The 14569-nt window shown below is 43.3% G+C and overlaps 1 protein-coding gene across 1 annotated transcript in view; it reads right to left on the bottom strand.

Moving 5' to 3' along the window:
* LOC306935574 (inactive dipeptidyl peptidase 10-like) overlaps positions 1 to 14569 on the bottom strand; it is a gene marked incomplete at both ends in the record, with an annotated part of 58833 nt that overhangs the window by 42639 nt on the left and 1625 nt on the right. Inside the window, 10 exons of the mRNA XM_079518673.1 lie at positions 369 to 507; positions 1547 to 1644; positions 2332 to 2486; positions 4858 to 4978; positions 7220 to 7301; positions 7599 to 7651; positions 8152 to 8226; positions 9420 to 9514; positions 11230 to 11325; positions 12238 to 12346. Of these exons, the coding sequence (XP_079374799.1) occupies positions 369 to 507; positions 1547 to 1644; positions 2332 to 2486; positions 4858 to 4978; positions 7220 to 7301; positions 7599 to 7651; positions 8152 to 8226; positions 9420 to 9514; positions 11230 to 11325; positions 12238 to 12346 (1023 nt within the window). The remainder of the gene's footprint in view (positions 1 to 368; positions 508 to 1546; positions 1645 to 2331; positions 2487 to 4857; positions 4979 to 7219; positions 7302 to 7598; positions 7652 to 8151; positions 8227 to 9419; positions 9515 to 11229; positions 11326 to 12237; positions 12347 to 14569) is intronic.

Here is a 14569-nt window from a genome sequence, read left to right on the forward strand (position 1 = left end):
TTATGGGTCTCTCTGAGAGTGTAACACATGGAACCAAATGGACCCTTACGGGTCTGTAACTCTGAGAGTGTAACACATGGAACCAAATTGACCCTTATGGGTCTCTCTGAGAGTGTAACCCATGGAACCAAATGGACCCTTACGGGTCTCTAACTCATAGAGTGTAACACATGGAACCAAATAGACCCTTACATGTGTGTAACTCAGAGTGTACACATGGAACCAAATGGATCCTTAATTACGGGTCTGTACTTTGAGAGTGTATACATGCACCGAATGGACCCTTACACATCTGTAACTCTGAGAGTGTGTAACAAATGGAACCAAATGGAACCCTCTTGACACCCGCACCTCTGGTGACCTCTCACCTTGACACAGGTGACCTTTGAACCTTGACCTCTGGCGACATCACACACGGTCAGGACGGACATGTTCTGAGCTCTGTTGACCCAGCGCACCGCTGCCTTCTGATTGGTCACCCACGTCACCATGGTGACGTAGTACTCACTACGGGGGGAAAAAACAAAACAAGAATGACTCTGGTTTGTGAACCTCTTTAAACCAGTGGTTCCCAAACTTTTTCATGTCAAGGACCCCCAAATTGACACTAATTAGCCCGAGGACCCCCCATTTGAAAATATATGCCAGGGACCCCCATAAGAGAAGATTGTTACGGCTCTGTAGCAGTGATTCTCAACCTGTTTCATTTCAAGGACCCCCAGTTTGACATGCATTAGTCTACGGACCCCCATTTAATGGCATTTCTATCTCTCGGACCCCCAATTTATATTGTAAAATCAATGTTAATTTAACTCTGAGAGTGTACAAATTAACGGATCCATTTGGTTCCATTTGTACACTCTCAGAGTTACAGACCCATAAGGGTCCCCCTGGAACTCGTTCAAGGACCCCTGGGGGTCCCCGGACCCCACTTTGGGAACCACTGTTATAAAAGGGTTTGTGTGCCTCAGCTCGCACGCTGATGCGTTCAGAGTATGGAGTGTAAAGAACAGTGTTGATTTCGTCGACTAAAACTATGACGAAAACCTTCGTCGACTACCTTTTTTCACGGACGAAAACTAAGTGGAAACTAAGCTATTATGACTAAAACTAAGACTAAACATATTGACAATTCCGTCAACAAATACAAACTAGAGATCCAGTATAAGACACAAGTCATTTTACACTCAATCAACTGTTGATTTAGTCGACTAAAATCTTATGACATTTGGTCGACTACAACGAGACTAACACTAAAACATTCCAAGGTGACTAAAATGTGACTGAAACTAAATGAAAACTATTCAGGAGACCATGACTAAAACTAAAATCAAAATTTGCGGTCAAAATCAACACTGATAGAGACAGCCAATCAGGAAATAAAGTCTCCACTATACGGCCACTAGTAGCGGCAGATCAACACGTTGTCCAGACGCTTTTCCAGCAGCTGGCAAAAAAAAACGAATAATACAACAGGGTGGTTAGTGTTGACAGTGATTATTGGCCAGGGTTGTTTTGTCCTGGTCAGTTACCTGAGGTCAGTTACCTGAGGTCAAAGCTGTCAGGAGGAGGTAGTTCAGTGGTCAGAGAGCTTCCGTCCAGACTGACCACATACAGTCTGACCACAGGATTCACCTGACCCATCTGCAACGCACGCACGCACACACACACACACACACACACACACACACACACACACACACACACACACACACACACACACACAGTCAAATGCGGACCTTTGGAGGTGTAGGGGTGGGTTTTTATCAGTACCTTTGGGGGTACAGGGGTGGGTATCAGTACCTTTGGGGGTACAGGGGTCAGTATCGGTACCTTTGGGGGTACAGGGGTGGGTATCAGTACCTTTGGGGGTACAGGGGTGGGTATCAGTACCTTTGGGGGTACAGGGGTCAGTATCGGTACCTTTGGGGGTACAGGGGTCAGTATCGGTACCTTTGGGGGTACAGGGGTGGGTATCAGTACCTTTGGGGGTACAGGGGTGGGCATCCCCCCCTTTACCCCCCCCCCCCCCCCCTTTCCCCTCACTGTATATGTTTCTTTTCCCTTTTTACCTCCATTATGATGAATTCCTGTTCTGTTCTTTGTCTATATAGAAGTGTCTATTTGTACGTCTCTAAATGTTTTGATGAATTGAACATGGTGGACCCTGTTGTAAACAAGTGTAATGCTTAATTGGGTCGTCCACTCACAGTTAACAGCCTTTGTATTGAGTTTGTGCTTGAAATGTACTGTAATTCTGCAAACTGTTTGAAATACAAATTTCAATCAATCAATCAATCAATCAATCAATCAATCAATCAATCAGTATACCTTTGGGTAAGGGTAACTGTGCCCACGGGGGTACAGGGCTCCGGTGAAGCGAGCCAGCTGCATGCTGGGAACCAGGCTGTCGTTGACGGACAGGTAGGCCAGCCTGGAGCCGTCAGGAGACCACCAGTGAGCCACCTGGGTGTGGAGCACCTCCTCTGGAACATACACAGACACAGACACATTGGTCCTCATTCACAACGGCGTTTACGCTCATAAAGTGACGTTACGTGAGCGGAGCGTGAGCGGACAGGCATTTACGTGGATTCCCACATTACGTGGGAATTCATGAACTTGAACGTGAACTTGACGGTGACGTGGGTTGGTCGGAAATTCCGCTGAAAGCTGCGCCACCTCTCATGGTCGTGTACGGCTTGCGTAGATTTATTAAGAAGGCTTTAGTCTTCATGCTGAATCAATTAAAAGTCCCCAAATCTCAGATAAAATATGTAGGCATGTGTCCCCAACATTGGTCGCACATAAAAAAATATAGCCTATATAAAAGCCAAGTATCACTTGTATGCCTAAATGCATGCATTCTAGAGGCAGGTTAGCCTAGAGTGCCATACAGAAACTGCCCCTGCAAGCCCGACACCTTTTTTATTTATTTATTAGGATATTTCTAGCATGCGCGATTGCGCTGCTCACTTGACAGCTTTCTACTCGCAGTGCAACGCGCTGTGAGCTTGTAGATCGGCTCTCGCAGTCTCGCGGACTCGCGCTGCATGTTAAAAAACAAACTCACAATTATAATAAGAACATACACTTATCTGCATTCTGCACTGTACGAATCCAACGTTGTTTAGTGTAGTAATGTCTGCAGTATAGGCCTATTTAAATTGTTTCGTTATGGAGCTCCTTTGAGTCAGTCTGACTGTCGGTGCGTGTGTGTGTGTGTGGGGGGGGGGGGGGATTAGCCCTATATAAAAAATAGAAGACCACATTAGCCTATTTGAATGAATGGCATCAGCGTGTTTGAAAGTCGGCCAGTCATATCATAGTTTTAAGCCAGCTCACCTCCACTCGCGCTTGTTCACAAACATGATGGACAGACATGAAGAAAGGCTGTTGATGATGATTATTATTACCACTGTAACTCGCTGATCAGCATGTTGACAGAGACTCAGCCAATTAAAGTTTCACGTAGGCCTAAATGCATTTGCTGCAAGCACCTATCTGCCTCCATTTGCGTCGTGGTATTAATTTATAATATGTATATTGATCACATGCGGACGCCACACAGAATAGCCAACTCTTACCTGCAGCTGAGGAAACATACAACGTAGTTGGATCGGATGAAATATAGCCTTAAGTCCAAATCCCACAAGAAAAAAAAGAAAGAAAATATGTCCTGTGTCCATGCATGTCCATATATTTGCTTTCCAAATCCGACAGTGCAGGGCAGGGAATCAATCACCGCAGTAGACTAATCAATAGGGCCTTTTATCATTGCCGAGTTTTAATATAGCATTTGGTTGTGTGGTGAACAGTACAAATTAACTTCTTTCTCATTATGTGAAAGTAACTGTAACATCAGTTAACTTATTAACGTTCTGACATTTAACAAGGAGTGAAGCAATGCGTGCCAAGTTGGCAAGTTTCGTTTATAATTATATACAAAACTCGCGCTGTTTGCTTGAAGATCTGTCCGTGCAGAGACCCGCCTGTCAAAATTAACTGCTCTACAAGCTCATCGCGGCTGTTGTATATAATTTAAAGCCCGGTGCAGGCTATGATGACGTATTTCGATATTTCCTGTTGCCTTATATGGTGTGGGATGGGCGTTCTAACCAGGCGACACCAGGCGAATCGCTTGGGAAAAATGCGGAAAGGCTACACTCTGCGATCCGCACAAATTAAGTGATTACACCAGCTTCCCTGAATAAGACGGGAGCAAATCGCAGCGTGATCGGACAGAGAAATACGATGATATTTAGTATCTGTATACGCTTCCGTTACACTCTGGCGTAAACGCCGTTGTGAATGAGGACCATTATGAGAAGCTCTGGGACTCAGAAGCTCCTCTGTAGAGACAGACACATTATGAGACACCAGGAGACCACCAGTGAGCCACCCGGGTGTGGAGTACCTCCTCTGGAACATGCAGACACATTATGAGAAACTCTGGGACCAATGCATCTTAGTTTTAGTCATCATAGCTTAGTTTTCATTTAGTTTCCAATTAGTTTTCGCCAGTGAAAAAAGGTAGTCTACGAACATTCTTTTGTCACAGTAATAGTCGACAAAATCAACACAGACACATGAGAATCTCCAGAAGACACAGACACATTATGAGAAGCTCTGGGACCTCTAGAAGCTCCTCTAGAAGATACAGACACATTATGAGAAGCTCTAGAAGACATAGACACATTATGAGAAGCTCTGGGACCTCTAGAAGCTCCTCTAGAAGAGATAGACACATTATGCGAAGCTCCGGGACCTCTAGAAGAGACAGACACACTATGCGAAGCTCCGGGACCTCTAGAAGAGACAGACACTTTATGAGAAGCTCCAGAAGAGAGCTCGTACCTTCATACAGCCAGTCACAGATGCCGTTAAACACCACCCCCTCCTGGCCAGACGAGGTCAGTCTCCACGAGCTGCTGCGGACATCCGTCTGGTAGTAGATGTTGTTCTCAAATATGTAGATCTGTAACCAAACAATACGTATTGCTCTCAAACATGTAAATCAGTAACCAAACAATACATGTTGTTCTCAAAGCATCAAAGTAGTCTGATGGGTACATATATATATATATCCTATATATCCATCTTCTGGCGTATCTTGTCAAAAGTCAAAGTCGTACGATTTGTCACACGTTACCGCAGTGAAATTTGTTCTCCGCATTTGACCCATCTCTTGGAGGAGTGGTGAGCTGCAGGACCGGTGAGCTGCAGCCGTGCTGCGCTCAGGGATCATTTGATTTGATTTAATATTAATATTAATATTAATATATTTATCGCTTAATGATATATCGCTTAATATTATTATCGCTAAATCGCTAACGTTTTAATATTATTATCGCTAAGCTTCTCCCTACTTATCTCCCTACTTCCTTTACTCTTCTTCTGACAGCAGCAGCATAGCTAGCCAATAAGAGGGTTTGCGGCCAATCAGAGGCGGGTCTATGTCTTAAAGCGTATGTAGAAAGAAATCACGCTCCTCTACCCTGAGACATCCCACCCTGTCCTCTACCCTGAGACATCCCACTCTGTCCTCTACCCTGAGACATCCCACTCTGTCCTCTACCCTGAGACATCCCACCCTGTCCTCTACCCTGAGACATCCCACTCTGTCCTCTACCCTGAGACATCCCACCCTGTCCTCTACCCTGAGACATCCCACCCTGTCCTCTACCCTGAGACATCCCACCCTAGCATAATGTATCCGGTAGGCTATCACTACGCCAGCAGCAGCACAATACCATATAGTTCCACGTGACAAAGGGGTCAAAGTTGAACCAAAGTTGCTCCAAATGGTAGAATTAGGTCAACACTACAAATGATAGTTTTGTGGATTAATTTATTTTGAATGAGAAACAGACCAGAACTCCCACCACGGGACTCAGGCAATCAATTAATACCTTTGCAAGCACTATATTAATGGCAAGTATAGAGCGTCGCAGTCCCGCCCCCTACCAGGGCCCAGGAAATTATTCCCCGTTCATTTTCCTCATTGACATTTCAAAAAGTATTTAATTAAAGTCCTTTTAAGCCTCGTACAAAGCCAACTCGAGTTCGAGTTGTGAGAAATCATGACAACAAACACAATTTTTCGGGCCGAACAAATAATTAGAAAGAAGAAGAAAACGGCAGGTTTTTTGTTGTTTTTCTTCTTTGTAATTATTTGTTGATCAATCATTTGTTGTCATGTTTTGTCACAACTCGAGTTGGCTTTGTCCATGGCGTAAACGTCTTTAAATAAATACTTTTTGAAAAGCCTATGGAGAAAATGAACGGGGAATTCACCTCTGGGTCTCACGTCGTCATGACTGCGATGCTCTATTTCCTACAGCTTTAAATCCAAAAATCTGAAACTAACCCTTCAAGTACAGTACTTAACTTGAGTACATGTACTTAGTTATTTTCCTCCACTCTAGAGAAAATATGCAGAGAGAAGGTGACATTAATAATGCACCCCAGCTGCCACTGGGCATTCTGGGAAGAAAAAAAAATGATCCCACTCGAGGGAAAAGCAGATAAATATGCGATGGAACGGTTAATTACTTTCCTTGTCTAGACTCAGGGTAAATAATGGCGTTATTAGTATTCAGTGCTTAGTATTCAGTGCTTAGCACTCTGTGCGGCGGAGGCATTCTCCACGCAGAAAAGATTTGCTCGTCTAAACACTCATGTCTTCCGGCGTTAAAGAATAAATAAATAATAATAAAATAAATACTGCACTGCTCTTTTTTTTCTCTCTCTCCTTCTCCATGGTCCATGGTGAGCCGCCGCGCATCCCGACGATCATAAATGATTTGTGAGTTTGTATCGCATCGCTGATCACATGTAACTGCTCGTAATGATAGCTAAGGGGTATGAGTTAATGCGACTGATCACTGTGCTCACCACAAAAGCCCCCACCTCCCTGAATAACCCGGAAAGGAAACAAGGAGCGTAGAGTTAGAGCGGACGGGTGGCATTCTTTATGTGTGCTTATGCTGCCACCTAGTGGCAGAAATAAAGTTAACATCAATTATTTTACTTGTTTATGAAGCTCTCGAGGTGTAGCATTCGCCAGCGAATGTCCGCAAAATTCGACACCAGAGCGAAAGAAATAAGCCACATTTTCGCAAATTCGTTGCTGATGTGGAGGCTTGCATTGACTTCATGATAATACAAAATATATTTTCGTGGCTAATTGGCCCCCGGTGTGTAAAGATCTACTCACCAGCTGTTGACCCTGAATGCCCCACGATGCGAACTGGAGCACCGAGTCCGACACCTCTGGAGGGTTGAGCTCTGTCACCTCTCTGGTGGGAAACACATGGAGACACATTTAAACACATGGATTCAAAACATGGATTCAACACATGGAGACACATGGATTCAACACATGGAGACACATGGATTCAACACATGGATTGAACACATGGATTGAACATATGGATTGAACACATGGATTGAACACATGGATCTCATGACTCAATCCTTAACACTACTTTTGCCGGGGAATGTTTCAGAATAAAGGCGCTAGAGTGCCAATAAGCAGATGAGGCAGATTGTACTCTCACCTGCCGTCCGTTACATATTGTGTCTTAATTACTCACCTGGTATGCAGGTCGTAGATCAGATATGATGCCAGGAAGGAGTGTCTGTAGACCTACGGGGTATACAGTTTATCACACATTATTCAAATCAATTTAAACAGATCTGTGCGCCTCCCATAAGGATCCACTCATTGTCGTTTCTTTGTTGCTTGTTTTCTTCCGAAAAATACTCCAAAGTTGTTTTAATCCAAACCGCCTGGCGTTCAGATGTAAACAGTGATTTCTGATCGCATCGCACCAGCCATGTCACCGCTTGTTGTGAAACCTAAGACATGTCGGTTGTTGCTCGAAAAAGTGTGTGCGCCTCTACTTGTTGCATTGGGCTGTATTGACGGTAATAGAACGGCGCCTATATAGGGGATATATATATAGATAGATATATTCGACAGTCGACACCGGGCACTGCACTCCCTGTGGTGGTGTGGAACGCGTGCAGGTCAATTTTTTGCGGGACGATTTGACCATACTAAAGTAAAGCACAAATACCTCAAAAGTGTACTTAAGTATACAGCAGTTAAGTAAATGTACTTAGTTACTTTCCGCCACTGCTTACCTGCTTGACATCGTAGCCCAGCAGCACAAAGTTCAGATCTGGAGACACCGCAAACTTTGTCGCCTTGAAGGTGGGCTGTGAGAGAGATGGACACATAATAATAAATAATAACATATTTTATTCATAATGAATAAAATAATAACATATTTTATTCAAATTTTAGGGCAATCAAGGTCGCCGTACAACAAGTTAAAAACAGTTAATACAGAACACGGTTGAAAGCAAAAGCAAAAAAGTATAGTACAACTTGCAGCAGATAGAGGTCAGCCATATGCCTGCCTAAACAGGTGGGTTTAGAATGTGGTGATAGAGTCCATGTTTCTTATATCAGGGGGGAGGGAGTTCCAGAGGTGAGGGGCAGAGCGGCTGAAGGCTATTGACCCCATGGTGGACAGACGGGCTGGGAGGACTACGTGGGAATGTCGATGTGAATAAGGCATGGCGGGGCAAGGTTAGGAATGGCCTTGAATGTGTGGAGGAGGATCTTGTAGTCGATCCGGTGTTTGATGGGAAGCCAGTGGAGTTGGTGTAGTACAGTGTTTGATGATGTGAATGCACTCCCCGTTGCAATCAGAACTGCAGCATCACTCCCAATCTTCCGCCGTAGTCTGAAGACCCACCTTTTCAGACTCCATCATGGCCCATAGCACTTATCCTACCCCCTTAGATAGCACTTTTTAGACTTAGATAGCAGTTGAAACAGACTTATAGCATGTCATGTAGACAGCACAATAATTGCATTGTATGTAGTCATAGCACATCATAGTACATATGTATAGCATAGCATAGTATAGTATATATGTATAGTTAATATGTATAGTGTCATTATATAGATATGTTCTAGTTACGTTCTTAGCTTACGCATGTTTCTTGATAAATGCATTTTATATATGTGATGTATTCCCATACTTTTGTTCTTGCCTAATGCTAAATGCCTAAATTGTAAATTGACAGGGGTTCTGGTGGTGATACGGGCAGCAGCGTTCTGGACCAGTTGGAGCTTATGGAGGAGTTTGTGGGGGAGACCAAAGATACGATACGATACGATACAATACAATACAATACAATACAATACAATACAATACAATACAATACAATACAATACAATACAATACAATACAATACAATACATGAAAGGTGTTCCTCGTTCCATTAAAATGAAGGTGGGCGTTGTATGTGGGAGAGATGGACACATGAAGGGTGTTCCATAATTGTTCACATACGGTATGCTGGTGGGGCTGTTTCCAGGGAGTAAACTATAAACTCACAAAGGTGGTGTTCTTCAGCAGGATGTGTGTGTGGTTGCCCTGCGTGGTGCCTTTCACAACATCTCCGTCCCAACTCCGAAAAATGAACTCCTCATCTGAATATATGAGAGAGAGATGAGAGAGAGAGAGATGAGAGAGTTGCAAAAGAAACTTTTGCCCGGGTCTCAAACTAGTGAAAATAGCAGATCTACAAGCTCGTAGCTTGCTATTTTCATGACTTCTTAAATATAATTAAGATTATATATCAGCGCGACGCGTTGATGCATGTAGATCGGCTATTTTCAGCATGCAACCCAAGTGTTGTCCACTGACTAGTCCCTTCTTAACATGTTGGTCCAGTTTTTATTTGTTGACGGAATTGTCAATATAATCTTAGTTTTAGTCATCACAGCTTAGTTTTCATTTAGTTTCCATTTAGTTTTCGTCAGCGAAAAAGGGTAGTCGACGAGCATTTTTCGTCACAGTATTAGTCGACGAAATCAACACTGTAGGACATTCTGAAAACAGAGCTCAGACATGCTGTAATTCAGCATCAATGTGAGGAATGTTGCACTGCTTTACAATCTGAGCTGGTCTGGCCGAGATCCAACCAGGTTTACTACAGCTCTGACTCCCTATACTATCCCTATAGTATATATATATATAGGCATTACAGAGGTTACCAGCTCAGTGGCCTTGTGGTTAGAGTGTCCGCCCTGAGACTGGGAGGTTGGGGTTCAATCCCCGGCCGGGTCATACCAAAGACTCAACTCAAGGGTTGGATTGGGGGTAAGTCCCTGCGACATACTAGCGTCATGTCCAGGGGGTGTACTTCTGTACTTGCTGCCTCACGCTACAGAAACCGGAGATAGGCTGCTGCCCTATGGGCCTCATGGCTCGGCAAGACTACTAACCTCAAACAACAGAAACTCTTTCAACTTTTTTTTGTTTCAGAAATATGTTAGTAAATAACATGTTAAAAGTCCTAAGAAATCCCAGTGGTGGAATATACTGAAAAATGCTTAAAAAAATGGTTTTGTCACAATTTTCCATTGATGCCCATGTAAAAAGAAAACAAATATTTTTAAAGTATGTTTTCTTGTCAAATTTCCTCACAAAAGGTTTGGTACTGTCCGCAATCAACCAGGAACTGTGTTGGACACAGTACAGGGCTTGTCCATAATAATAATAATAATAAGCAAAATCTGCAAAGTAACTATTAACTAAAGTTTTCAAATGATTGTAGAGTAAAAGTACAACAGTTGGATCCGAGATGTAGTGGAGTAGAAGTAAATGTATTGGAAATTGGAGTGACTCAAGTCAAGTACAAATACCACAAAGATGTACTTAGGTACAGTACACAGTACAGTAAATGTACTTAGGTAAGGGGTCGGCAACCTTTCTGACATGCAGTGCCATGTTTTCATTTTCTTGATAATCAGTGTGCCGTATCAACATAAAGTTGAATTATGTCACCACATAAAAATGTAATATTTCCATCTGATTTTGATTGTCCATAGGCTGTGCATAACCTTTTTATGTGGCCTATTTTCTTTCACACAGACTCAGAGCCCAGAGTTTGAGTGAATGTAGAATTATGTGCAGGGTGTATGTGAGGGGACTTCATTTCACAGACTAAACTTTTTTGAATACTTCTTAATATTAAAATAAAAGATCTCTCTCACACACTTATGCCAGTGTGCCAGTGACCACCCTCCCCTGTGCCAATGTTGGCGCCCGTGCCTGAGGTTGCCTACCCCTGCAGTAGACAGTACAGTAAAATGTACTTAGGTACAGTACACAGTACGGTAAATGTAGGTACTTTACATACCACCGATCCACCTGCCGTCAGGATCATGCACGTGGAAACGTCTCTGGAAGAGGTCGTCCAAGGTCAAGTGGGAGCCAGCCGATTTAGAGCCGTCATCTGTGGGGAAAAAATCACACCCGTGTGAACTGAGTGGTGTAGGGTCTTATATAGACTGATCAGCTGTGGTCTGACGTAATGTCTGACGTAATGAAATCACACCCGTGTGAACTGGGTGACCATAGCAACCATCCTCTTTTTTTTTGGTACGAACAGACACGGGTACATTTATTTTGGTACGAACAGACACGGGTACAAAGCCAGTTGTTGGAGTGGTTTACACCACTCAAAAATAAAAACATTACATTATTTTATTATAATAAAATGATACGCCCTGAGGGTGGGTAGGTCTGTATACTGGCCATATATGGAGTGTGTCTTGAGTGCACAGGGTTTGATGAGGTCAGATCAACATGTGGAATTAATTCTGTATACTGGCCATATATGGAGCGTGTCTTGAGTGTACAGGGTTTGATGAGGTCAGATCAACATGTGGAATGAATTCTGTATACTGGCCATATATGGAGCGTGTCTTGAGTGTACTGGGTTTGATGAGGTCAGATCAACATTAAGGAATGAATTCTGTATACTGGCCATATGGAGCGTGTCTTGAGTGTACAGGGTTCGATGAGGTCAGATCAACGTGTGGAATGTCAGAACATGGTCAGCTCCACGTATGGAGATCTAAGGGTGGCAGCGAGGCACAGTGTCTTGAGTGTACAGGGTTTGATGAGGTCAGATCAACGTATGGAATTAATTCTGTATTGACCATATATGGAGCATGTTACCGACCTGTAAGGGTCCATTTGGTTCCAGTGATGTGCAGCGACGCGATAGGCTCAGCTTAATTTGCCAGCAGTGATGTGCAGCGACGTGATAGGCTCACCTTAATTAGACATCAGTGATGTGCAGCGACGCGATAGGCTCACCTTATTTAGACAGCAGTGGTGTGCAGCGACGCGATAGGCTCACCTTTAGACAGCAGCACGATGGACAGGCCAATGAGAGAGAGCACCAAGATGATGACCAGCAGAGAGATGCCAATCCCCTTCCAGTTCCTATCAGGTCCAACATCTATGTCCTGTGAGACAGACAGACAGACAGACAGACAGACAGACAGACAGACAGACAGACAGACAGACAGACTTTTATAGAACTTGCTATTTTATTTTTATTTCTTTTAGCATCCTAAGAACACAGAATAAGCATTAATTACAGAAATTAGATCTGCTGAAATTGGCAACTTGTGTATACTGTATATGTTTTTTTATAAACAAATAAAGAAACAACCCAGTGATGGAAAGTAATAAGTACCTTAGTACTGTACTTAAGTACAATTTTGAGGTATTTGTGCTTTAGTCATTCTAATTTCCAACACCTTTACTTCTACTCTACTACTATACATTTCAGAGGCAAATATTGTACTTTTATTCCACTACATCTATGTGAAAACGTCAGTTACTAGTTACTTTGTAGATTTGGATTATTATCACAAAACATTCATTAAACACATTTCGGCTATTTGAAAATAGCCGATCTACGAGCTTGTAGATCTGCTACTTTCAATAGATTTGAAAGTTGCGAAACGGGACGTTCTTCATATGAATACGTTCTACTTTTGTGTACTTGTAACGGAGTATCTTTACATTGCAGTATTAATATTTTTTTCTAAATTATATTTGTTTCACCCAGTGTCAATTATCTAATGTAATCCTGGGCGCTACACCTCCTCTGCCAACCTGGGGAGAGCAGCAGACTGACCTCATGCTTCCTTCTATGCATGAGGAGTCTAAGCTGCTTCTTTTCACCTGACAGGGGGGGAGTTTCCCCTGCCGGACGTATAGCGCGTGGAAGGAACACGTTATTCCAACCAGTTCCTTTCCCCTCCATCAGGCGCCCCGGTTGGCCAGAGGGAGGCAGTTTAGAGACCAGGATTACTGCATGTTTTTTGTGAGGAACATGCAAACTCCACACAGAAAGGCCCAGTATTGATATTTTTACTTAAGTTACAAATTGTGCTGTAGTTTTTTTCCACCACTGAAACAACCTATCAAAGCCTCTGGGCTCCCCCCAACCCCCCTCCCTCCCCCCAACCCCCCTCCCTCCCTAAATAATTCATCTTAATTTGATTCTCAGTGTCGGAACCACGTTATAAATAAATCCATCTTATTGACAGAGCCCAGAGTAAAAAAAACAAAACAAAAAAACAGCAATAACCATAATTATGTTCGTTCACAGAGCTATTTACCCCCCCCCCCCCCCCCCCCTCCCTCCAATGCCTTTAATTGAGAGTATAATTCAAAGATAAATACCCCAGAAGACGTCCCCCCACTTATTAGCATTCAGTATGAATGAATCACAGGGGATAGAGAAGGACTGATTGTAGCGTGCATCCATCCATCTTCAACCGCTTATCCATATTCGGGTTGCGTGGGTAACAGTTCCAACACAGAGATTTCCAGTTGAGCCATGCATCGGGAGCGGGACCCCGCAAATGTTGTGGCCGAGGGCAGTATTTTAAATAACCAATATTATTCGGTCAAGATAAAACCAGCGGGCCCCGAGATCCTGCATCGTCCTGCAATTAACCAGATACAGAGCTTATATACACTTTTAGCAAGATATGAATATGGCTGAGTCTGGGAACGTAATTTCCACCACTCTCTCTCTCAGTCCAACAGACATCTTCAGGCACGCACCACGCAGGCATGGAACGGAACACCTGTCAATCATCAGTAATCAAAGTGACTCTGATAGAGAAGTGTGTTTTACAGACGAAGGAGTTTCTTTTCCCAGCGACGGACATTCTCTGTTCTAAACCCCTTTTTGCTCTTCCCCGTGTGCCTCACTCTCAGCAATAATAATGCGAAACAGAACACAGAACAGAATCTCTCTCTCTCTCTCTCTCTCTCTCTCTCTCTCTCTCTCTCTCTCTCTCTCTCTCTCTCTCTCTCTCTCTGCAATGTAGAAATACTCTGTTAAGTAAAAGTCCAGAATTCAAAATGTGCTCGAGTAAAAGTACAAACGTATTGGCTTAAAAAACCAACAGTTAGAAAGTACTCATTGTGCAGAAGAATGTCCCATTTCAAGTTTTTCAAAATAACAATAATTCTAGAAAATAGCAGATCTTACAAACTCACGTGTCGCATCGCAAATACCTCAAAGCTGCACTTAAGTACCGTACTTATTAAGTAAATGTACTTTACTTGACACCACTGACCGTTAAGAGGCTCTCCCATAGGCTACTGTACGCGTACTGTACGTCATGTGATGACAAAGCGGAGCGGCTTTATTGCGAGCGCTG

This window comes from Electrona antarctica, assembly GCF_951216825.1.
Source record: "Electrona antarctica genome assembly, chromosome: 13".
Classification (NCBI taxonomy): domain Eukaryota; kingdom Metazoa; phylum Chordata; class Actinopteri; order Myctophiformes; family Myctophidae; genus Electrona; species Electrona antarctica.